This window comes from Tursiops truncatus, chromosome 1 (genome assembly GCF_011762595.2).
Source record: "Tursiops truncatus isolate mTurTru1 chromosome 1, mTurTru1.mat.Y, whole genome shotgun sequence".
In the NCBI taxonomy this organism is placed as follows: Eukaryota; Metazoa; Chordata; class Mammalia; order Artiodactyla; family Delphinidae; genus Tursiops; species Tursiops truncatus.
Genome location: NC_047034.1, coordinates 159743463 through 159769374, shown reverse-complemented (window position 1 = coordinate 159769374; position 25912 = coordinate 159743463). Strand labels below are relative to the sequence as shown.

General features: G+C 54.5%; 1 protein-coding gene across 1 annotated transcript; it reads right to left on the bottom strand.

The window, feature by feature from the left end:
- Positions 1–797: 797 nt before the first annotated feature.
- Positions 798–25912, bottom strand: LAPTM5 (lysosomal protein transmembrane 5). The gene is made up of 8 exons (XM_033839227.2): positions 25725–25912; positions 10939–11032; positions 10174–10250; positions 8444–8578; positions 7267–7389; positions 5984–6079; positions 3232–3324; positions 798–1967 (listed from the first exon to the last, which is right to left on the bottom strand). The coding sequence occupies exons 1-8, from the start codon at positions 25809–25811 to the stop codon at positions 1878–1880; spliced, it is 795 nt and encodes a 264-aa protein (XP_033695118.1). The 5' UTR covers positions 25812–25912; the 3' UTR covers positions 798–1877.

The window sequence follows — 25912 nt, the reverse complement described above, 5'->3', positions numbered from 1 at the left end:
TATGTGAGCCAAGAAACATCACGACCACCCTTCAGTTGTTGTTGTCATTGTTTTCAATAAACTTGGTTCGCTAAGATTCCTGTTACTTGCAAGCATCTCCTTCCTGTAAAGGCCCTTCTTGGCTGAAGTTAGCCAGGGTGGGCCTGCAGCCAAAGAACCCTGATGTTCACAAAGGCTCTTTGTGATCCAGGCCCCCAGCCCCTGGCAGCCTCCTCTCCCTCCCCTCCCCACTTGCAGCCACACTAGGCTACCTCTCCAGCTCCTCTCCCCACTTCCACATCCTGCCACTTCAGCCCAAAACATCCTCCCCCAGTTTGCTCCCTGCTGCCCCTTCATCCTTCAAACTCAGCTCGGTGAAACCTCCAAGAAGCCTCCTCTGGCTGTCCTAGGTCCCTCAGACTTTCCCCGTGACGGGGTTATCATCATCACAGGCCATGATAATCATTTACATGTCTGTCTTCCCCTTCCCCAGATGGGGGGTAACTGGAGGCTAGTCTGACCTATTGTGGTCACCCCAGTGCCCAGTGCAGGACCTGGCTCCAGGTGGGTGCTGTCCAAGTGAGTGGGGTCCATGCCTTATCAGGGAGACATCAGGGTGCTTAGAGGGGCCACGATTTGCGATCAGAAACAGTGCCAGGTCATGACACTCCCTAGCTGGACATGGCCTCTGAGAGTTTCTGGACGGAATCAACTGTCGTGTGTGTGTGTGTGTGTGTGTGTGTGTGTGTGTTGAGGTAATGGAGGCTGTGTTCCCAGGCCTGGCCATACACCATATTTTAGGAACCACATCAACCAGAGAGAAGCGTGTTGCTGCTTTATTGAAACTTCTTCCCCGTCACACAAAGCAATGACACAGGGGTGCGGTGGGGAGCCCCTTGCACAGCCCTCGCCCTCTGCACCCCCCTCGCAGACCCCAGAGAACCCGCCTCTGTGGCCTTATCTCCGCCTTTGGGTCAGCGACCTCGGGAATCCCAACCCCCAGGGAAGCAGGCAAAAGAGGGGGTGCAGGGACCAAAACCTCCCCTATGGCCCCACCAACACGAACCCCCCGGGCGGGGACTGTGCCCACAAAGGGTTTGCCTGTTTTGACTGAACTAACCTGTGAATTTAGTCCAACAAATGGGTTTGCCTGATTTCAGCGCTGAATTTCTGCTCGACCACAAGTGTCGGGCAGAATTGGGTGGCCTACAACCTATCTGGCAACGGATGGACTGTGGGTCAGGACTCACAAGTACTGAATTGACCACAGGGGGCAGCCGGTTATTGGACTAGATTGAATTGAATGGTTTGGGGGGCTAAGTTGATTTTTTTATTATTGGATTTTATCACTATTCTAAATTAACTGAGGGTTGGCTGACTTAATAATTGCTTAAGGAACTATTGGAAGAAAATGGATGGATGTATTCGGTGGGGAGGACTAACTGATGATTACTTGACTAAATTGCTCTGCGAATTGACAACTATTGACAAACTGACACAATGGACTCTTTTGTTTGACCACATTGTTTTCACTGAAATGACAAGTGTGTTTTTGATTTGTCAGCCACTTGGTAAAACTGGTCAAGTTGAGAGGTATTTAACCAAACTCACTGACTTTAGAAAGACCAATCGTTTAAACCAACGTCAGAGCTGATCAAAAGAAGCTGAGTGCTGTTGGACTGAATTTTTGAGACCCAATCATTCAGCCTAAAGGGGTTGACCCAGTTGTGAGCATCTCCCAGGCCCCGCAGGAAAAGCAGGCCAGCGAGCGGGACACAAGCGGATTGTCCTGAAGTCAGCCAGGTGGTTCACCCAGGCCACAGGGTCCACCTAAGCAAAGAAGCGGATTGCGAGGTAGCTCCGCCCCTCCCAGCACCAGGGCTGGGGCCTGGTGAACGTCACGCCTCTGAGTATGGGGGTGGTGCTGGGCCCCCCTCTGGAATCTTGTACGGCAGAGACACAGCTTCCTCATAGGATGGCAGGACCACCTGAGAGAAACAGAGAGATAAGGGCCGAGAACTGACCAGATGCGACTCTACCCCAACCTGGGGTTAAGGGGCTCCAACCCCACCCCTGGCAAAATGATGTTGATGATGATGACTAGCATGCCTTGGGCACTTACTATGTGCTAGGCACGGCATGCATGAGACAGGTACGGTTTCTGTTCCTGTAATGGACAGACTTGCCTCTGCCTGTTCCGCATCAAGCCCCCTTGTTTTGATACCAACACACTGTTTTCCCTGGGAAAACATCCTCAGTCCATGTGCTTTCAGAAGAATTGATCTGGGGGAGTGGACATGAGACCTCATGTCTGATGGGGTGGTCGCTCAAAGTAGAATCTCATCCCCCTGGCAATCGTCACTGGTTTGGCGATAGGCTTGTAACCCAAGCTGGACCAATCAAACATGCTTCTGGGATGTCTTTCTTACTGCTGGGGCTGCTGAGAGGGTGGGATGACAGCCTAGGGATTTGGGCAACCATTTTGCTACCATGAGGAAAGGGCTGCCTTTCATCCTGAAAATAAGATCATGTCTGGACATCAGGCTTCAGCCATGCCTGAGCCAGACCTACATTGGACTTTCAAGTTCTATAAGCTAATAAATTCATTTTATTTTTTACATAAGTGAGAGAGTGTTGGGTTTCTGACACTTGCAACCCAAAAAGTTCTTGACTAATACAATCCCCATTTTACAGTTGAGGAAAGTGAGCCTCCAGTAATTTAAACCAGCTGCACTTTTCCCATCACTTTTCCAATCAGCTGCTTCTAAGCACACTTAATCCCTCTGCCTGGAAGGCCCCTTCCCCTTTCCCAGCTAACTTGTACCCGCTGACAGTCTAAGACTTGATCAAGTGTCACCTCCTGCAGGAAGCCTTCCCTGACACCCCAGGTGAAACCAGGTGCCTCCTCCATGCTCCCATTGCCCCTGTGCTTCACACCAAGTTGTAATTGGATCTCTGTGTCTAGATTCACTCTGGACTATACTCTCCTCCAGGACAGGGTGGCATCTTAGTTTTCTCTGCATCCAAAGGGTTGGATATGAGTCCAGGAAAGAGTAAGAAGCATAAAATGTTTAACGCATGAATGAATGAATAGAATCCTAGACAATCAGAGTGGAAAGAGATCTTCCCATTTCTTCTGGTCCAACCCTCATCTTACGAGTGGAGAAACTGAGGCCGAGCAAGGCAGAGAGACCTGCCCTAAATGATACAGTGAGTGGCAGAGCTAGGACTTGACCCCCCCAGCAGGCTCACCTTCTGCAGCATCTTGGAGCTGCTCCTCTCCTCGGCCGAGTTCATGTACTTCATGAATCTGTAACATCTCCACACACACTTGAACATGTAGACCTAGAAAAGAGGCCCAGGTCAGGCTGTGCTTTGTGACCCTCCTTCTCACCACCCCAGCAGACCCAGGACAGATGCTGGGCGCTTCCTGGAGACCCCCAGCTTACCCTGAAAGGTCAGACCCCTCTTCTGGTTGGAGGGGGCCTCACCTGCCCGTCTCAGATGTTCCAGGTGTTTCCCTTTTCACTGCCCCACAGACTCATCACAGAAAGGAGCTTTTTAGAGGCCCCTGCACCACCCTCCAGCCTCCCAGGCAATAATCCTGCAGATTCTGCTTCTCCGCCCCTGAGGACTGAAGCTTACCATCTCCTGAGGTGGCCCCGCCCATCCTGAGACAGAGCTGACAGTGGGAAATGTTGTCTTCAAAACTGCTTACGATATGTTGTTGTTGTTGTTTTCGCGGTACGCGGGCCTCTCACTGTTGTGGCCTCTCCCGCTGCTGAGCACAGGCTCCGGATGCGCAGGCTCAGCAGCCATGGCTCACGGGCCCAGCCGCTCCGCGGCATGTGGGATCTTCCCGGACCGGGGCACGAACCCGTGTCCCCTGCATCGGCAGGCGGACTCTCAACCACTGCACCACCAGGGAAGCCCGATATGTTGTTTTTTTAAAGCAGATTATCCAACAGTGTATGCAGTAGTATCCCACGTTTATAAATGCAGAAAAATTATATGTATGGATGTATATATCTGTCAGATAATGTGAGCAACGGCTTTCTCTTAGCAATTCATGTAAGAATTGGAGAGAAGGGTTCCAGGGTGGGGAGTGAAGTCCCCAGGGTTGTGTTCAAGGAACAATAGCCAATAAGTCTCTCTCTGCCCCCAAAGGAAGGAGAGCAGGTCTTGGCATCTAGAAGGTCCCTTGTTTTATGGAGCCCCATGATGGGGACTTAAAAGGAGCAGAAATAAATAAAATGAATTATGAAAGAATGAAGTACGAAGGGCCAGGGCAAAGCAAGTAGGTGAAGGGTAGCCAGTGAGGCAGAGTTGGGAGTCGGGGTACAGAGAGAACTCCCACTGGATGAAGATAAAGAACAGGAGAGGGGTGGGGAGGGATGGAGGTGTGTGGTGGGGTTTGGGCAGTTTCTCTCTAGCAGAGTCTATGACGTAAACCTCCACGTTGGTCCCCCCAAGCCTTCAGGAATGTTCTCACTGTGCAGCACTAATGCGCTTGTGCTAGGTCAGTCCTCTGAGGAAAGGTTAAAAGGAGCGAAGTTGTTTCCAGTTTGGCACTGGGTGAGAGCAGAGACTGCTCAGGGCCTGGGATGTAAGGAGCCAGTGATGTCTGGCTACACCACCCACATAAAAAGAGGGGGCGGAAATGCACCCAGATATCAGAGGTGCTGCTCTCCGAGTGGCGGTGGTTGGTGGGCTGATCGTCTTCTTTCTGCTCATCTGTAGTTTCTAAATTTCTACAGTGATCATATGTTACTTTCACAATCAGAAAAGAACACTTTTAAAAGCCCTTCCTTTTCTTGAGTCGACATCAGCCTCCCTGTGGCTTCCGGCCACAGGGCCCCATTGTGGCCTCTAGAATCCCCATGAGAGTCCTTTGGGTACTTGGAGGCTGCGATCAGGTCCCCCTTGAGTCATTTCTTTCCCAAGCTGAACTGCCCTGGTTTCCTTGACTCCTGAAGACGGCAGCGTTTTCTTGCCTCTTCACCCTCCTGTTTTAATATAAATTTTTTTATTTATTTTTGGCTGCGTTGGGTCTTCATCGCTGCACACGGACTTTTCTCTAGTTACTTCGAGAGGGGGCTACTCTTCGTTGCGGTGCGCGGGCTTCTCATTGTGGTGGCTTCTCTTGTTGCGGAGCACAGGCTCTAGGCACGTGGGCTTCAGTAGCTGTGGGACGTGGGCTCAGTAGTTGTGGCTCGTGGGCTCTAGAGCACAGGCTCAGTAGTTGTGGCACACAGGCTTAGTTGTGGCACACGGGCTCCGCGGCATGTGGGATCTTCCCGGACCAGGGCTTGAACCCGTGTCCCCTGCATTGGCAGGCGGATTCTTAACCACTGCGCCACCAGGGAAGTCCTGTGGTGCTGCTATTAGTGCATTCCTGTCTGTCACCATTTCTCCAAGAACTGGGACCTGAAACAGGACTCTATCCTCTGGGCCTGACTACCCGTGAGAAGAATAAAACCAATCCCCTCCACCCTTCTCATCACCAAACCTCTAGTAATAGGACCTCAGGGCTCATCTACATTTTGGTGCCTGAATCACGTAAAGCTGTTAACGTGGGCAAAGCAAGACTTAGGGTGTCCCTTTCACAGGTGAGACCCAAGACCCAGAGAGAAGTGACTTGAAAACCAACCACACAGCTAGTGAGGGGAGAGCTGGGATTCAGACCCAGGACTTCCTGAATCTAATTCCAGACAAAATAGCTCCTCCTCCCCCTGGATCAGGTCTCTCTGAGTCACACATTAAGTCCCCGACCCTTGAACACAGGTGGGTCTTCACAGATCCACTTGCTCTAAAGGGGGCGTCCCCGAGGATCCCACGTGTGGGCACAGGGGCTGGTGTGGGGAGGGCTAGAGTTAGGAGCCAAAAGCAGCGGGGGCAGGGGTGGAAGACACACTTCCCTGCCTCCTAACAGTCTGGCATGGGTGGGCCCGGGGCAGCTCAGCCTCTCCACCCCTCCCTGAGCCGTGGGGCAGGGGCCGCTCACCTTCAGGATGAGGACAGTGATGAAGGCGATGGAGAAGATGAACATCATCTTGATGAACTGGTTGTGAGCCATACCTTCCTGGCTGGGGAGGTAATTCTGCAACAGATGTGGGGGCCACGTCAGTGTCTCTGGCCATAAGGAACTCTAACAGTACCCACACATCGAGGAATAAAAGCCAGCTCTCCACGCACACAGGAACGTGCAGTGGCACCGCCATTATCCTGGCCCAACCCTTCAAGGGCCCTAGGAGGCCACCTACCATCAGCCTCATCTGACAGGTGGGCAAACCCAGGGAGACAGATGCAGCTGATGCCTGTCCAGGTGACCATTATCTGGCTGCTGCCCCATCCCCCAGCTGGTGGGCCACACCCGTGTCCTTCTCTGGAGGATAGTCTTGGTTGACGGAACCACCTAATCCTGAAATACCTGGGAGGTATGCCTCGTCCCCCAGGGGCACCTCACAAGCAGGACTTGTTGATGGAAGGTTCCTGCTCTGGTGGGACAACTGCTGTGGCATTTGCAAACATGTGCACACATCCTCTGACATCCTTCCCTCGAGTGTGGGCTAGATCTAGAGACTCACTTCTCACAAATAATAGGATGTGGCAGAGGCGAGTGTGATCTCCAAGACCACAGGGCCACTTCCTCCTTGCTCTCTCTCGGATACTCACCTGGGGGGGGGGGGGGGACCGGCAGCATGAAGATGTTCAATCAGCCTCATCAAAGGCGCACACGGTGGGGAATCGAGCCAAAGATCCCACAGCCACGCCAGTAAGCCAGCTTGGGAGTGGATCCTTCAGACCTAGTCAAGCCCTTGGCGTCCACAGCCCCATCCTCATCTCAGGTGCAACCTCAAGAGAGACCCTGAGTCTGAACAACCCAGCTAAGCCACTCCCACATTCCTGATCCTCAGAAACTATGTGAGGTAACAACTGTTTATTGTTTTAAATCACTGTGTTTGGGGATCATTTGTTAGACAGCAATGAAAACACCAATACCATTTCTGCGCTGCAGTTCATACTCCAGGGCACCCTCTGGGATCCAGCAGCACTACTTCTAAAGCCACATGTCTGCCTGGCTTCTTCCTTTTGTCTAACTTGCTTCCCTCATTCCTTTCAAGTTTCTTCCTGAGAGCTCTCCTTCAGGAAATCACTCGCACAAGAACCCCTCTCCAAGCTCCACTTTTAGAGAACCCAGCCTAAGCACTGAGGCACAGAGAGGGAAAGCAACTTGCTCAAGGCCACAGAGCCAGTGATAGGAGCAGACCCTCAGCCCAGACTCACCATGTGGTTCATGGACTTGAAGTTGAGATAGGTGGGCACTTCCATGTAGGAGCTGCAGAGAGTCAGGATGCTCAGGCAGAAATCCAAGAGCTGCAGGGTCATCAGTGGGACCTTGGAGGGGCCCTTTGGAGGAAGAAGACAGACAAGCAAGTCAGCCCCAACCCAGCGGCCCGGGTACCATGGGGCACACAGTGGCCCCTCAGCTTGAGAGACTGTCAGCCAGAGACATCGACGACTCCCTGGTCCATGGTACCCAGAAAGAAATGGAGGTCCATTTCTCAGACGTTCACACCATGGGCTGGTGCAAACCCAGGACTAGGACCAGGGTCTCCTGACTCCCAGCCCAGGGCCTTATAATGTAGCTTCTCAGCCTCCTCAAGGACCACAGTCAGGGGAAGTGTGAAAAGCAACTTTGGGGAACTGCGTCTGTGATTGGCACCAGGCGTCGCGGGCATTCCCACCAAGGATGTTCACCATCCTTACCTTCCTTTCTTCAATGTGGTTACAAAGGAGAGACAAAACAGGGGCTGGGGAGGGAAACGGGGCATGTCCCGGTTCTTATGGTGTAAATTCACACGTGGTTGGCATTTTTTCCGTTCTTACCACGTGCTAAGCACCCTGTGCACGCTTTCCTCATGTACTGCTCATAAGACATATTGATGAGACATGATCTCAAGACACATTTTACAGGGAGAAACCTGGGGTGAGGGACTTCCCTGGTGGCGCAGTGGTTAAGAACCCATCCGCCAATGCAGGGGACACGGGTTCGAGCCCTGGGCCGGGAAGATCCCACATGCCACAGAGCAGCTAAACCCGTGCACCACAACTACTGAGCCTGTGCTCTAGAGCCCACGAGCCACAACTACTGAGCCTGCATGCCTGGAGCCCATGCTCCGCAACAAGAGAAGCCGCCACAATGAGAAGCCCACGCCAACACAATGAAGAGCAGCGCCCCACCCCCCGCCGCAACTAGAGAGAGCCCACGCGCAGCAACAAAGACCCAACGCAGCCAAAAATAAATTTAAAAAAAATAATAAGAAATGTGGGGTGACTTGGAGGAGCTCAGGGACTTGCTCAAGCTCACCGACTAGAAAGGACCCTGGGGGCTCCCACGCTCACTGGCCTGGGCTCCTGCACCTCCCCCGCTGGCCGGCTATGGGACATGGGACATACTCACCGCCCGGCTGCTGCTCCGGGAGACAAACTTGAGGTAGGCGGGCAGCTCGATGTAAGAGCCCAGCAGGGTGAGCAGGCACAGGAGGAAGTCCATGATTTGCAGGGACAGGAAGGGCAGCAGGTACTTCTCCCGGTTCTGAAAGGCAGGCCCAGCATGGTCAGGGGTCCCTTGCACAAGGCGCTTCCATGCAGCCTGATGGCTCCACGGGCCCCCTGGCCCACAGGTCCCTTCCGTCCCGGGGAACTCGGTGCTCTCCTGAATCACCTGTGGATCTTGGCCGAGGTCACCCCATGGGGATCCACATGCCTTCCTCTGAGTGAGGCTCTGGGCGCGGGGAGAAGGTAAGGCCCAGGTCCTGAGGGTGAGCAGTCTCGGTGTCCCAGGAGGAACCGGGAATAGTTCCCATCTACAGAGATAAGCGCCTGGGGGCTTCAGGACCAGGGTCTGCCTCAACTCGCTCTTAAGAACCCAGTGACCAAAGACTTTGTGTCCATTTGACAAATGAGGAGGGATCAGAGAAGACTTCCTGGAAGTGGGGGCACCAGGGCGAGAGCTGGAAAGAAGCAGGAGGGAAGGGGAGGGTATTGGTGGCAGAAGGGCTGTCCTGAGCCAAGGCCCGGAGGTGAAGAAACCTGTGCTGCTTTAACAGTGGGTCTTGACTCTGTGTGGGCCACCCCCGGGGATGTTCAGTCATAGTGAGGGACCCTGAGAGGCTGAGGCTGAAATCCCTCTCCTTCAACTGAAAGCAAGTGACCACTATGACCAGTATAAATGGGTAGGAACCCACAGCTGGGGACAAAAATCACAGAAAAGGTGGTTTCGTGGTTTCTCACGTGGTTGTCTAAAATCACTCAGGAGGCAGCCGAAACAGCCCAGACTGAAGCTCAGGGGCTTCAGGGATGACCTGACCCATTTTCCTAGCTGGACCATTTGTGTTTCTGCGTGGACCACCGGGAACCAAGGTGAAATCACTCCCTGCGGTGTAGGGCTCCCGAGAGAGCAGCGTTAGCTAGGGAGTGAACAATGGCATTTCAGGCAAGGTGGAGACATTCCAAACCAGCACCAAACCTCCAGCCCATCCTGCTGGCCCTGGGAGTGCCAATCCACCACTGTCTGTCCAGGAAGTATTCTCTTTCCGAGGTCTGCTCTCATGGCTATGTGGCGGGGCCCTGGCTTCCTGCCCTGCTGGGGGCCAAGGGACAGACGGGTTCCTTTCTGCAGGAGGCTGAGTCACAGCCCGCCTCTCCCTCTCAATCGCCAGCTGGATGGCACTGAGCTGGACGCATCTACACCCTCCCCTCTGCTCCTCTCACTGATCTCAAAACCCACTGCTTTCTCCCCTCTACCTAGGCCTCAAAATGACCCTTCTTTTCTTCTCTACCAAATTCCCTGCCACCATTTGCAGTTCAAAAGGATGTGGGTTGCCAGCTAGTTCAGCCGAAGTGTCAATGATCGGCAGTGGCCGCAGCCGGCTGTGCACACCCCCGTGCATGGAGGGTGTATTTTCACAGGGAACCGAGGCCTCCAACCTGACGGATCTGGTTCCAAAAAGTAAGTGTGAAGATTTCTAGGGTGCAGATCGGATCTCCTCCAAATACCCACCTCCCACCTCCCAGCATCCAGTGCTGTCCACATAGTGGGTATGAATAGGAGGGACCCGGGAGGGCAGCTGGGCCTCCTTGCCAGCCCGCAGATCCTGGCTCCCCTTCCCCTCCCCGACCGGCACTCACCTTGACCACGCCCACCAGCAGGCTCAGGCTGATGATGAAAAGCATGGTGATGAGCAGGAAGCTGGAGATCAGTTCCGCTGAAAGGCGAAGAGAGCGGTGAGGGGCCCGGAAGTGCCCCTCCAAGGGGCACAAGTGTGGTCCCTCCAAGGACCACACTTTGGGAACCACTGGTGTGGGCACTATGCCCGTGAACCAGAAAGCCCAGGCCCTGCCCTCCTGCTGTTCTCAGTCTTGAGGGGCACACAGAACATTTCAGGTGACACAGGACAGTATAACACAGGGTGCAGGGTGGGAAGGGGGCCTGGGGTCTGCCTTTACCAGGATGAGGTGGGGGAAGGCCTCTGAGGAGGTGGCCTGTGGGCCGAGTGGCCAGGAGTCCAGATAGGGACCCCAAGACAGGGCCCAGCTTGGTGGGGTCAGCGCAGCTGGAGCGCGGGGAGTGAGGGGGAGCGTGGACGGAGCCACAAGGTGTGGGAATGTGGCCAGGGAGGGCAGCAGGGGCTGGAGCCCCCACGAGTAGCTGCGATTTTATTCTGGGTGACGGGCTGCTATCGAGCAGGAGAGTCCCGCTGTCACCGTTCTAAGCTGATTTGGTTTGCAAAGCGCCATCCTATCTGCTCTCACACCTGGAGACTTCAGTGTGAACAAGTGGAATTTCTCCATTTGCAGACGTCAAAAAGGACAAGTGGCAGAGCCTCAACTCCACCCCTAGCCGGTGCCCATCCCCCTGCTACCCCACCCCACTTTGGCTTCCCCTGGACCTACCGATCCTGAGGTAGCCCGTCTTCGAGAACTTGCAGGAGGCCTTGCCGTGGGCCACCTCCACTGAGTGCTCAATGAACAGCAATACGCTCATGATCTGGGGACAGAACAGAGCATCAGTGAGCCGGGGCCTGCACAGCTCCGCCACCAACCCCTCCCACCCCGAAGGCGTGCAGTCAGGGCCTGTGAGGAGGGGTCCTGGAAGAGATGGAATGCGGATCAGTGGGGCACCCCAGGTAAAGTGTGGCCTGTACAGGTAGACAGCTCAAGCTCGTAGTTCCTCCTTCTTCCTCTTCCTAGCTGTGTGAGCTTGGGCAAGTTACTTGACCTCTCTGTGCCTCAGTTTCCCCATCTGTACAATGAGAATAATACTGATAGCTTCCTAAGGAGGCAGATGGGAGGAGTAAATGAGAACATCCCAAGAGGGCACTTAGAACCACATCCAGTTATCCGTAAAGTGATAACTGTGACCTCTGAAGGTCAGGCTTGAGGAAGTGGGGGAGACTGAGGGCTCTCACCAGTGACTGGGTCCCTGCTCTGCACCCTCTTTTATAATGACAGACTCTGAGCATCATGGGATCTGGGAGCATCTGACCTGTGAATCCCAGCCCCCATGGCCCCTCAATTCCCATAGGCAAAATGGAGATAATAATAACACCTGTCTCATAAGGTTGCAGTGGGGCCAGATGGGATAATTCACTTAGAGTACCTGCCAAATAGTAAGCGCTCAATCTGTGCTATTATTATTGTTATTATTCCCTCTAGACTATAGGTTCTAGGTAGGGAAGGACTGTGTCTCTCTTGTTCACTGCTCTAGCTGTTGTAGATGAATGAACAGAAGGATGGACGGAGGGATGGATGCATGAACGAATAAACCCTATTCCCTCAGAGGAACCTTGCTAAGAATGACAGAGAAGGGGCAAATCTAATGGGCATGAGTGTTGCCATGGCCCTGGCAATAACTGAAGTCCAGCCACGAAACTGCAGATTGAAAGAACCTTGGAGGTCACCTTACCCCTGCCCTCCATCTTCTAATGCAAGAATACTGTGCCATGCAGCCTCTACTTAAATGCTTCCAACCACGGGGAACTCACAACCTTCTGTGTGTCCATGCTCTTACAGCAAGGCTTTCCCCCCACCATACACACACACTTCTCCAGATGCCATCTGCCCACTCTGCCAACAAGATGTCTCCTCCCTTGTAGCGGATGTCCTACCTCTATTAATATGGCCTAAGTTTACACTGGCTTTCTAGGCGGCCCTTCACTAGTAACTGACGCTCGGCTGACAAGCAAATAGACACCCACCATCTGTTTCCCCCTAGCTGATTGTGTGGGTTTTTTTTAGCTCAGACATAGGTTTCGATTTGTCTTCCTACCATATTACATCTTGTTCAGGGGACAGAAAGGGACAGCAGAGAAGACTGATGAGGAACTGGGCTCCAGAGCCAGTCAGAGGTGGATTTGTATCCAGGTCATTATGTGACCTTGGGCAAGTCACTTTACCTCTCTGAATTCCCTCATCTGGAAACTGGCAAACACTGGATTTAATAAGGAACAAATTGCATTGTACTGGCGAAGCACTGAGCTTGGAGGCTGGCAGCGGGTGCTCAGCAAGTATAATCTGCTTTTGGCTGGTGTGAGCTTACGTGGGGCAGTCTAGCAGTACCGTGAGGAGAGTGCCAGGGGGCTGACAGTGAGCTTGTTCTAGCTGCCCCCTCTACGTGGTGTGGGGTGAACCAGAAAGGCTTTGTTTCACCAGGAGAGTGGAAAACAGCTCAGAGCGGAAAGCAGACATGGTGGGGGCTGTGGCTGGTACCCACAGGAAACAGCTCGGAGAGAGAAATGTGGCTTCCTCATCCCCTAAAGCCTGGAGCTCCAGCCCCTCTTCTCCCAGTTTCCCCTGTAATGAGGAAGAGAGAAAAGGAGGCAGATGACGGTTCAGTCCAGGACAGAGCAGGGCACCCTGAAAGACTGGGAGCTCTGGGGCTCCTGCGGTGTGCCAGCAGAGCACAAATGAGTCACCACAGCTGGGCTTAGAAGGGCGCTAGCATTCATCGGCCGTGGCACAAGAAGGCTTTTGAAGTCCCAAGAGTCCAGGATTGTCTGAGATCTAGATAGAAGCTCAGAATCAGACAACCCCAACGTCCAATCACTGGAAAGAGCCTCTGCCCACTTATTTTATAAGTTCCTTCTGCTTGTTTTCTAAGCTCAGAGAGGTTAGGTGGCTCGCCCAAGGACACACAGCAAGTTGGGGACAAAGTGGAGACCGGAGTCCCAGTGTCCCAGTGCTGTCCTGATGCCTTCCCACACACCCCACTCCCCGAGTCACCTCAGAGCCCTGCTAGCCCCGACCCCAGAGGGCTCAGATATTTTGATCATGTGCCTATGTCAACAAAACCTTTTGAACACACTACTCTCTATTTCTTGATTTCCAAATTATATGCATGTGCTCCTGTCTTGGTTTATAATGAACATCATAAAACACACATACCAAAAAAATCCAGAAATGAACGAAGAACATGATTGACAAATTTAGAAATTCTAATATTGCCACTCCGAGGCCCCAGGGGTCACCTTGGGTATCACCCCACTTTGGAGACCAGTGCTAACCCACAAACCACTCCCCAGATCCTCAGTTCTGGCCCCAACATCTCCCACAGCCCTGCCACCATGTCTGCAATCCTGCCATTAGCGTCCCAGCTGCCCCTCTCCAACCACGCCTCCTGAATATCCTGGGACCCCAGGAAGGGGAGGGAAGAGGAGGGACACTTGTACAGCCCGACTCCGTGCCAGCTTTGCCACCCACACCATCCCAGCGATCCTCCCAAACCCAGCCAAGAGACTGTTCTTAATGCTCCCACCCCCATATCACAGATGAGGAAAGCGAGGCTCAGAAAAGTCCAGTAATTTGTCCAAAGCCCCCCAGCTGATCATCTGTAGGGCCGCGATTCAAACCCAGGCCAGTGGGCCCTGGATCTGATTCTCTTCCCCCCTCCACTGTCCTCCCAGCATCTCCCAGCCTCCTAGCTCTGCCTGGGGCCTGCCCTCCTCGCCCACTCCCATGTGGGTGCCCAGCAGAGTCAGCAGGGCACCTCCTCTTCCCTCTGCCGTCTCCTCCACCTCCCACAGCTTGTGCAAGCAGCAGCAGCAGACACCAGAAGCATTTCTACTTTTGTAAAAACCACCTGTGTTTAAAACCAACCTCATCCTTTACTCTGTTTCACCTTCTCAACCATCCTGTAGAGAGAGGGAGATAATTCTGTCCCCATTTGCCAGACGAGAACCCTGAGTCTCACCGAAGGCAAGAACTAGCCCCAGGTCACAGAGCAGGGCAACCTCAGAGTCTGACTCAGACCTTCTGCTGGCCCCTAACCTTCAATGGAAGACACCAGTCCCTGATCCAGGAGAAAGATAGGCGTCTCAGCTCCCTAGGAGATGGGGTGGAGAGGAATTGACATTTCTTGTGCACCTACCGTGTGCTTGGACCTGTACACACAGGCTTGCACCACCATCTCCCAAAACCCTGCAAGAGAGGCAACATTTTCCCCATGGTATAGATGAGGAATAAAGGCTCAGCAAGGAAAATTCACACGCCCTGTGTCACGTGGCCAGGCTGGGATGTGATCCCTGTTGCCTGGGTTCCCAGGGTCCAGGCTCCACTCAAGGCTGAGTGGTTGCTCTGGGGCCCAGCCCTGGTCTCACCAACCATCTGGCAGCTGACCCCCATCCTTGGACACCCGCAGCTCAGAGGACAGCAGCTGGAACTTGAGACCGCTCCCACTGCCTCACGGCTGTGTAACCCTGGCCAGGTCCTGGCTCCTCCGTGGTCTCAGTTTACCTCCTCCAGTCAACGTGGAGAGTCACCCCTATTCGCACTGGAATGATTGAACTCCTGCCAACTGCAGCACGTCACACCTAGGCTGCCCAGGGTCTCCCACCCCAGAGCTGCACCCCACTCATCAGAAGGCCCTCACTGCTCCACCCAAGTCCCCAACCAAGAGCTGTTTGTAATTCCAGAAAGTGCCTGGCTTACCTGTAGCATAAGCTGGGAGAGGCCAGGAAACTCCAAGAGTCAAGATTTCCCAGGCCACCTGGCCCTCCCCTTCCCCTCACGCCCCTGGTTTCCACCTGGACACAGAGCTGCCCTCTCCCTGATCTCTGAGGACCTGCCTGGGCCATGACTCATGCCCTCCTGCTACAAGAACGGGGCTTCTCTCCTCCCACAGTGCCCAGGCAGATGGCATTCACTCGCCCAACTTTTCCTCCATAATAGCATCTCCTCACTCACTGTACCTTAATTCCACATGGTGAGATCACGTGGTTAAGAGCCAGGTGCTGGAATCAAGTGGCCAGGGCCCCAGCCCCAGCTCTGTGGCCTTGAGCAAGCCACTAACCTCTATGATCCTCAGTCTCCTCATCTGGGAAATGGGGCTAATAACTGGACCTGCCTCGTAGGGTTGCTCTCAGGTCAAATGACGCGCCCGCGCCAACCCTGGCATACAGCAAGTGCTCCACCAGTGCACACTGCTGGGCAGACACACTCTTGCTCCCTCGTTTCTTCATCCAGTAAACACTCTCTGAGCACATGCTGCCTCCAGGCCCTGTCTGGGAAAACCACGGACCCTGGCCTGCAAGTGTCACAGTCCCCAGGGGAACCCAACAGGTGACCAGTGTGTTTAGAATCACGACATGGGACATGCAGGGGACTCAGAGTCCCCTGATGAGGGAGTGATGACAGCTGTTTGGAAGGCACAGGGAGGGTTTCACAAACAGGAAAAGCTTGACCGTGGCAGAGAGGAGAGAAAAGCATTCCAGCCAGAGTGATCATCGTGTGTAAAGGCCCAGAGCCAGCAGTACAGACCCAGCGAAACTCGGGGGCAGGGAAGAGGCAGGGAAGGCCTCTTGCCTGAAAGAGGGGATGTCACTTGTGGGAAAGTGAAGCCCAGAGAGAGGCAGTAGCCAGCCCAAGGCCACACAGCAAGCGTGTTGCAGAGTCAGAATCAGCCTCAGTCCTCCTGACACCACACCAGGGCTCGGGCTGCATGACCGAATCAGTCCTGGCCACGCTCAGCACGCCCACTGCCACCTCCACTCTCCATTCCCCTTTCTCACCTCTTCCCTCGGCTTCTCCCTGGTTTCAGTTCTCACTTTCATCCCCTCCCCGACTCTTCTTTCTCAGTAACAAACACAACTTCCCTAAGCTGAGCAATGGAGGAAGTGGCTGGGAGGCCAGGAGAATTTCTACTTGTTTTCCTGGTGGCTCTGAGAAGCAACCAGCAGCCTGAGCTGAAATGAAGGGGGCAGCAGTTGTAGGAGGAGAGGAAGAATCAGGTAGGGTGGAGGGATGAGAGCACTACTGAACATGGCCGTGGCCATAACGATGGCGATGCCGCAGCTGAATGGAAGAGAGATGAGGGTCAGGCGGGACTGACAATGGTGACATGCTGGGAGGCGGAACTGGCCATCCCGTGGCTGCATTTGGCAGGCCGGTGACAGTTATGACCCTCTGGGCAGTGATAATAGAGGTGGCGGTGGATGCTGCAGGGGTGCTGGTGATAGAGGTAACCACAGGGCTGCTGGGAAGTGGTAATTAACTGCAATGACAGTCAGGCCATGCTGTGCTGCTGCTGTTGATGGCAGAGGTGAGGGCATGTTCTGATGGTGGTGACACCAGATCCCCTGGCTCTGGGGATCAAACACCAGTTCCCGGTCCGAGAACATGGGCCCACCCTCTCGGACCTCCTGGGGGGCTTAAGACACACCCTCTCATAAGCAGGCAGGCAGGAACCCATCCTCTGAGCTTCCGGGGGATAAAATTTACAGGGACACCCAATGCTCAGTGAGCATTTACTATGTGCCAGCCAGTGCGTGGACACTTTCCTGTCTGTTAACTCCACTTCTCCTCACAAGTCTGTGAGGTCAGGACTGTTTACCCACTTACGTCCAAGGAGAACAGGGACTGTGGGTGCCGCGGCCGAAGCGGCACAAGGAGTCCGGCCTGGGCTTGTCCTCAACCCTTCCCAACAGAGATAACGCCGTTTGCACAATGGGAAACCGGTCCCAAGTGCACAGCCCTTCCTGCCCCTCTCCCCTTCCAGGGCTGCTCCACCCTGACCCTACATCCTCCGGCTCTGGCGGCCTAAGAACTCAGGGGCTCTGACACTCAGACTGTTATTATTATCACTGTCGTCCTCTTCGTCTTCAGCAGCAGCAGCATCGCCCCCACCCTGAAGCTCAGTCCCCTCTACCTCACCCACCCACCCTGTTTTCCCTGGGGGTCCCCTGGGGCTGTCTGGCGAGAGGATGGGAGCAAAGAACCAGATGTGTCAGCGTCAAGAGGAAGCTCCCCTCCCCTAACCCCACCCCATACTTCCTGTCACAGCTTATCGGGGGCGACTGCGTGGGGATCATTCCCCCGCCGCTGCAGCACTATCTCCCCAGCCGCCTCCCCAGCTGGCCCAGATAAACATCACGATGTGCCCCCCCCCCCCCCCCCCCCCGCCAAAGCCAAGGCTCAGCTGTTGCCCCAGCCGGGCAGCCTTCACCTCCCTGGGAGCCTGGCTCCTCTGGAGGCTGCGGCTCTGCTGTCCACCCTCCCATCCCCGCCCCCTCCTACTATTAATTGTCCCCCCACAACCCCGCCTGGCCCCTTTACTCCTCTGTGCCTCAGTTTCCTCATCTGTAGAACAGAGAGAAGGCTCCACCCACTAGCAAAGCTGTAGTGAGGAAGGAGCGCATGAGGTGACATATGTCTGCTACCAAAGATGATGATTCAGAAAGATCGAGTGACCAGCAGAAGCATTTGGTGTGGACTCCAAGCCACAGGTCCCCGTGGCCGTTGTAATAGCCCACCCTGGAAACAACCCCAATGTCCTCCCCCAGTACAACAGGCCAAATACGTTGTGATATATTCATGCAGTGAAATACTAGACAGCAAGGGGGAAATGAGCTGGATACACACGGCCACACGGAGGAAGGTTGCAAATGCAATGTTGAGAGAAAGAAAGAGCCCATGTTGTGTAATCTCATCCCTGGGTACTTCTAGAACTACGTGTGTTGGAAGAAGTCAGTGGGGCCCACGTAGTGATGAGGTGGGGACACCAGGGGCCCTTGGGGGCTGGTCCCATCCTATTTCTCAATCTGGGTAGAGGTTACCTGGCTGTTCACTTTGAAAAAGGTCACCAAGATATGCACTTATATAAATTATGCATCAATAAAAGGTTTGCAAAAGTAAAATAAAATCGAGATTGGTTGCCACCGGGTCAGACCCTGGGGATTTCACAGATGGATCAGGCTGGGCCAAGCCCTGGCTGAGCCTCCGGGCCTCCAGGGCGGACCACATGACCCCCAGGACCCCAGCAGGTGGGGGTGGGAGCTGCCCTGGGATGGAGGGAAACGCTGGGAGCTCAGGGTCCAGGAGTTGGGGCTCCAGGAAGGCTTCTGAGAAGCAGTGAGTCTTAAAAGAAGATTTCTCCCAAAGGGCAGTGGGAAGGGTGTTCCAGGCAGAGGGAACAGCAGGGGCGAAAGCAAAAGAGAGTGAGACGCATTTAGGAAACTGCAAGAAGCTTCTCTTGGGGAACTGTGACTTGGGCTTACCATGTGCCAGGTACAGAGGAGGCCCCCAGGAAATGGCAGCTTCTGGGTGGCTGGGCCAGTGGAGGGATGCAGGAGATGCTAGGGGGACATGTGGTTTTACAGGGATGTGACTTTGGGGTCAGCAGGGGTGGGAGAAGGAGCACCCCGGGCAGGGGACAGCTTGTACAAAGGCCGGGAGCTGGCAGAGAACAGAGTCCGGATGGCGTGTGCCAAGGTTCATCACCCTGCAGGGTGGGAAGGGCCAGGACGGGAGCAGCTCGCTCTGGCACCACGTCCAGGAAAGCCAGCGTGTCATCCTCTGAGCCCTGTCCCTTGCCTGTGCCCTGCGTGTGACAGCCCAGCAAGGCCTGTCCTCTGCTCTCTGCCCTTTGACCTTTCAGACCTGCCCCCATGAAAGAAGACAGGATGGCAAGCCTTCCCCTGAAGGAGCAGGCACTAAGGGCAAAATTTCTGGCCCAGTGAATCCCAGTGGCTTCTGCCATTCTTGGTAGCGGGGGCAGTGGTCATCCTTTATGGGCACCCATTTGGGAGCTCAGAGTCAGCCTCCAGGCTGGGTCCACACCCCCATCCTCCTCCACTTCTTGAGTATCTAGAGAAGTACCCTGCACCCACCAAGCAAGCCCCATAAAACATCAATTCCTTATGTACCTTCAGGGCAAAGGTCCCCACGTGACAGTAAATGTTACTATGACTGGAGCATTCAGGAGAGGCCAGGTCCCCTGAACACTGACACACACTCGTTCATTCCTCCTCGCCTCAGCCTTTTGAGGCAACTTCAATTATTATTCCCATTTTCCCCCCGTTTTGCAGGTGCCATTGAGACTGCATCTTTGCATGTGGGCCCCGTGTTTCTAAGAACGAGGCCCCCCGGATATTACGGTTGAACCCCACCCCATTGCTGCCAAGAAGCCTGCCCCTCCCCCACCGCGGTCTGGAGCAGCAGCAGGGGAGCCTGGGCCCGGAGCAGGACACCCGGGCTCTTGTTCTTTACCTACCCCGGGCTGCAAAGTCGCTTGGCCTGTCCAAGCCTCGGTTTCCTCTTCTGTCAAATGGGGGCTCCAGGGGTAGCTACAATGTGTGAGGCACTCGCTGGGCGCTAGGTGTGTCTCCCACCTGGTTTCCTTTGAGTCTCTGACCTTGCAGGTCATAGTTATTGGCCCCCAGTTGACAGGGGAGGAAACTGAGGCTCGGGGAGGGGGAGGGACACGCCGGGCCTGCAGCAGGGCTGCGGGGTGGAAGGCGGGAGCCGGCGCCTCACTCTGTACAGCTCCCTGCTCAGCTTCCTGCCTCATTAGAGGTTCTGTGCACCCTCCCCTTCCCCTGGTGGGGTGCGGGTCCCCTGGGAGACCAATGCAGGCCTCATAGTGAGCTCAGAGCGAAGCCCTGGTTCCAGGCCACTGCCCTGGGCTCAAAATAAAAGCCTCACTTCCTGGGAGGCTCTGGACTAGGGTGGTGACCAAGAACCTCGGCCCACCCAGGCTCTGCCTTCCAGCCACGGGGCCGGGTCTGAGTGGGGCCCCAGCCCCTGCACCAGCCCCTGGACCCTCCCCCAGGTTGGTGCCTCTCCCAGCTATGGCCCTCTGACAGCAGTGGGTCCCTCTGACCAAGGTGATGCCCGATGTCTGGAACCACCATTCCCTACCCCCCATTCCCAGAAGCCCCTTATTTCCCTTCCCTTCCCTTCCCTTGGGCCTGAGAACCAGGAAGTGGGGAGGGGATAAGGCCCAGCCTGGGGTCTGGCCTGTCCTGGCCCACCTCACACAGATGACTGGTCACCATCACTCAGCCCACCAGGCCTGGTGCAGGAAGAGACCAACTTTGCCCCCAGAAGGCCCTGCGTGTCACCCCGCTTTGGCCCAGGGGGTCCAGTGGTCCTCTCGATGGCTCCAACATTTTATAAGCTAGAAGGCAGAGTGCACACCCCAGAGATGGGGAGCACAACTGAGTTCCCACCAGGGCCCCTTGGTCAGGGCACTGGGGAGGGGCCACGGCTCCCACTCTACCCCACATGGGAGCATCAGGCGTGAAGGCAGAGGTTCTAACAGACGACCTAACAGTTGGGACCTATTTTTAGGCCCCAAACAGATGAGCTCTCGAAAGGGGAGTGGCCTCTGGTCACGTCCCACAGCCCACACTGGGCACTCGCCTGCCAGCCCTCCTCTCCAGTGGGGTCACATCAGCTCAATACCTCAAAACAGTCACCCTGAGACAGGGACCACTGGCCCCATTTAACAGAAGAGAAAATTGAGGCTCAGACAGCAAAGGCACCTGCCTGCTCAAAGTCACCTCATGAGTGAGTAATAGAGACAGGTCTGTGATCTTTTCCATCCCAAAGTGGAGCAGAGAGAGAAGAGCCACTGGAATTCTGAGGAGGACAAGCAGGAGGGCTTCCTGGAGGAGGAGACTTCCCATGAGCTGGACCATAAAGAAGAAATGAAGACTGGGTGACGGAAGGGTCTCTCAGAGAGACAGACCACCCCTGGGCCGTGGGCCAGGTAAAGAATTCATTTGTTCACTTGCTGGCTCATCCCACACACCAGGGTGCTGGTAGCTGGGGCCTGGAGCAAGACCTTCCCCCACCTCCCTGTGTGACCTGGAGCAAGTCAGGGACCCTCCTGGGCCTCTGTTCACCCATCTGTTAAATGAGAGAACTGGGTCAAACAGAGATCCATCCTTCTACCATGAAGCCTGAAAGAAGTCAGGCATTTGGTCCAGTCTTAACCCTGCTGACCTCTGTAGCCTCCCCCACCACACCTCACGACCATCCTGCCCTTGACCCCAGCTCTATGAGCTTCTCCGTGCTTCCAGAGCATCACCTGACCTTTCCTACCTCCCCGCCTTTGCTCTCTGCTCCCTCCACAAGCATATGCCCTTTTCTCCCCCAACATTCCCAAGCAAAGTCCCACTCATCCTTATCACTCCGGCCTCCTCCCAAAAGCCCTCGCTGAATCCCCAGCGTCCACCCCAGGGCTGGGCTAAGGCCTCTCATCTGTGCCCCCATAAGAGCCAGCACTGTCATCCATCAACGCCATCATCACAGTTTTTCCTTGGCGGGTTGGAATCCCTAGAGGGCAGAGGCCAGGAGTGAGTCAGGCCCATGTGCTGGCCTGGGGCTGGGCACCAAAAAGAAAGACACGTTTGAGAACAAATCTGCCTTCACTGGAGGCTCCTTTAAATAATGGAGGTTAAGTGCTCTATTATTAGCCGTGCCTCAGACACGGAGCCTGTTGTCAGCACAACCGTAAGTCAAGTGGTCAGACCCCAGAGCACCGGTAGAGCAAGTCACTTCACAGTAGAGAAACCTGACAAACGCGACCTCAGCCAGGTGATCAAGGTCAACATCAAGTGATAAGACACGCGGAAGTACACCCCCTTGATATGAAGTGCGGAGAAGGGCACTTTACCTCTGTGGTCATCCTCCCCAAACACATTGCCCAAGTCTAACCATGAGAAAGCACCAGGCAAGTCCCATTTGATGAATATTTGACAGAATACGTGACTAGTACTCTTCAAAACTGTCAAGGTCTTCAAAAACAAGGAAAATCTGAAAACTCTCACAGCCAAGAGAAATCTAAGGAGGTGTCATGACTATATATAACATGGGATCCTGGAAGAGAAAAAGGACGTTAGAGAAAAGCTGAAGAAATCGGAATAAAGTATGGACGGTAGTTAATAATAGTATATCAATATTGACTCATCAGTTGTGACAAATGTACCATATTAATATAAGATGCTAACAGTCATGGAGCCCAGACGTGGGGTATACAGGAACTCTGTGCTATACAATTTTTCTGTAAATCCAAAACTGTTCTAAAATAAAACGTTTATTTTAAAACGTAATACATGTTCATTGTACCAAATACAGAGAATACAGAAAAGTAGCAAAAAATGAGAGCTTTCACAATCTATAACCCAGAGACAAGCCATGGCCAGCATCAGTCTCATTTCCTCCCGGCCCTGTTTTGGTGTATCCTGTTGCTACAGGGTTGAAATCGCCACAGCTTTAAGCTTTTGATCAGACAACAAATTTCTAATGGAATTCCAGGTGCCTTGGACAGGAGAGGTTAGGGAGGGAGATATTTCTAGGCAAAAAGGTCTTCTGGGTCCCTATCTCCCGCCATTAACTTGGGACAGACATGCTTTGGCTTGCCAGGCAAACCAGAACCAAAGAGGCCAATTTACAAAAGTTCTCTGACTCCTCTGTGTGTGCAAGTTGGAGTCAGAAAATGTTCATGAACCAGGGAATCCTCTACACAAACCCAGTGAAATGCTGAGGAAGGTCCTCCAGCCATTGGACACGGAGGTCCTCCAGTAATAACGGCCCGATGACTCAGTAAAGTGGGGCATTGTCTCAGGATGCCAAGAGCCCGATTTAACCCTCCCCAGAGGGGTCCGGTCCACGAATAGCTCTCCGTGTGCAGGGCCGTCGCCCATGACTGGCTCCAGACGACGACCAATCTGGGTGATCAACACATCTGGATGGCAGCTTCTCTTTTTCCATCCAGATGTTCAAGGCCCTGACAGCACACCTGCCGCCCAACTGCCAGGCCACAGAGAAAGCCCCCAGGCCCTGCCCTTTCTGGGAAGGAGCAGAGGCCTCTTACAGAGGAAGCAGGAGGATGACCCTCCACTGGAATCACTCAAGGACCCCAGCCCAGAGAAGACCTCCCAGGGCCAGTTGTACAGCTTCCAGACTTTTCTTCTGTTCTCCTGCCTTCGGGTCTAGAACATCCCATGGCTCCCCATGACCCACATTAAAGACAGTGGTTCTCAACTGGGAGTGATTTCAGCCCCAGGAGACATTTGCAATATCTGTAGATATTTGGGGTTATCACAGCTGGCGGTGTGCTACGGGCATCTTGTAGATAAAGGCCAGGGATGCCGCTAAACATCTTACAATGTACTGTTCAGTCCCCACAACAAAGAATTCTCCAGTCCCAAATATCAATAGTGCCCTATAGTGAAGGCCCAGCCTCCAGCCTGTCCCTCCAAATCCCTCCCACCTCTCGCTGCCCAACCTAAAGCCCCCGGGTTAGTCTATGTAGGGTCCCCTGCACAAGCCACTGTCATCAGCCTCCACACCTCTGCACACCTATCCCTCCCCCATCCATACTCCCCACAACCAAACTCTACACCTCTGCCAGTGACACCTCCTCCAAGAAGCCTTCCTTGATCACTTGCCCACACATCCTCCAGCTCTTTGGGTAGGAACTGATGTCACTTAACTGTGTACAGGTGAGGACCTCGGACGGCATGATCAAAAAGAAACCGCAAGGGTTACAAAACCCAGGGTTTGCAAGTCAGACCCAGCAGCCTGCAAATGGATTTGACTTGGTCTGCACAGGGATTTCTTTTTTACCTCAAATCAGTCATCAACATGGAAACAGCAGAAATTGTGACATAAAAGCCTCTGTTTCCTGTTTCTCCAAATGTCAAAAGAGCGGCTGCTGGGGCCCACATTCCTCCATGGCAACAATCAGCGGAAACAGAGAGCGGCCGCCAGAATAGACCCAGAGCAGGCTCCCCAGGTCACTGCAAGGTCCATCTGCCCCACTACGCTCACTTACAGGAGCTGCCTGGCCCCTGGAGGCACTGGAGTTTGAGACCTCTGAGCTGGTCCATACCCTCTTGTCCATCATCTTATAAAGGAAAAACTGAGGCCCAAGGGAGCAGCTTGTCCAAGGTCACATAGCCAGTTAGTGGCAGAGCAGGGGTAGGGACCCAGGGGCCTGCTTCCCACGGCGACACCCCTGCTTACTACACTGTGTTTCCAAGAATGTTGCACAATCTGAGAGCTTGAAGAGGCCCTAAGGACTTGGTCTGGGGACAGTCAAGAGCCATTCACTCCTCTCAGGAGCACTCTTGCGTTGGAGAAGCTAGGCAGAGCAACCTCTGGGCCCCGCCCAAAATCAGTGTTCTGAGGTCTGACTGCTTGACTTACAGGTGTGCTGGCAGCAGGCTCCGTGTCTGAGGCACTGCTAATAATAAAGCAGTCAAACACCTGTCAAGCACTGCTCTGTGCCTTGTAGATATTTACTCCCTTGATCCTGAGAACAACCCTAACAGAGAAGTATTATTATTCTCATGCCCATTTTTTAGACGAGGAAATGGACATTCAGAGAGGTTAAGGAAGTGGCCTGAGGCTGCACAGCTAGGAAGTGATGAGGCCAGGATTTGCACACAGGAGTCTGGATCCAGAGGCTGTGCACCAAACACTGAAGAGCACCAGCCCTCCGAAGGCTGGGCTCTTGCCAGCAGCCCTGCCTGCTCTGCGTGCGGCAGGAAGCAGATGCAGCCAGGTCTGAGCAGTTTCCAGTGGCCCACCACAGTGTGCCAGATTTAGGCTAATTTTGAGGAAGACCTTCCAGGCTCATAAAAGAACTGTTAACCACAGGCCCTGAGTCACCCTGGGAGGAAGGCCCCCGGGTCTGGGGGAGCTGAGTGTGGCTTGGAGCTGTGGGCTGGGGGGATAGTTCTGGACGGGGCAGAACAGAGACCCCAACCTCCAGCCACCAAGACAGAGGGGGAGCCTCTGGCCCCAGGGGCTGTGACTCACGCAGAGTCACTCTGAGTTAATAAGAGACAAGACTCCGTACCCGGCTGTGCACACCAGCCTCCAAAGGGGAACCTCTGGGCCCGTTCCTCCTCGGCTGGGCCCACAGGCGCTCAGGCCAGGCCAGGCACCCTGCTCGTATGTAAGCTAAGAGGATACAGCCCCCTCCCTCGCCTCTGGAAGCACAAAGGGGAGGTTCGCACTTCTCATCCCCTCCAGTGGCCCAGGCCCCATGCCTGTGACCTGACCCCATTTCCTGACAATGATCCCAGCTCACATGTCTCTCAAGACTCCTGGCTTCCAAAGCACTTTCACATCTGCTGCTCCGTTTGTACCCGGATGAACTTGTGGCTGCTAAAGGTCCCATTTCACAGAGGCAGAAACTGAGCCTCAGAGAGAATGTGAGGTACGTTTGCTTAGAACAAGGACCCCGCCTCCCACTCCTGCCACTGCTGCAGGGTCCCCTCCCCCGCTTTGGACAGAGAAGGAGCGCAAGGCCCGGAGCAGGGCAGGGACTTGTCCAGGGTTCCAAGAGGAGGTGGTGAGCAACGGTCCTCCCGTTCGAGGGGTCTCCATAGATCGGGGCCGCCCTCACACACACACACGCACACAGTGTCCCGGGCCGCCTGCACACTCACCACATGGTAGACGGCCAGGGCAGTGGTGGCGATGCGAACGTTAAAGCAGCAGCAGGTTTGGCGGATGGCGGCCGCGCGGGGGGCCATGGTGTTGCCTCCCCTCCTCCGAGGCACTGACAGGGAAGGAGCCAGGAGCCTGGAGCAGAGAAGGAGCCAGGAGCCTGAAACAGGGCAGAAAAGGGAAAGCT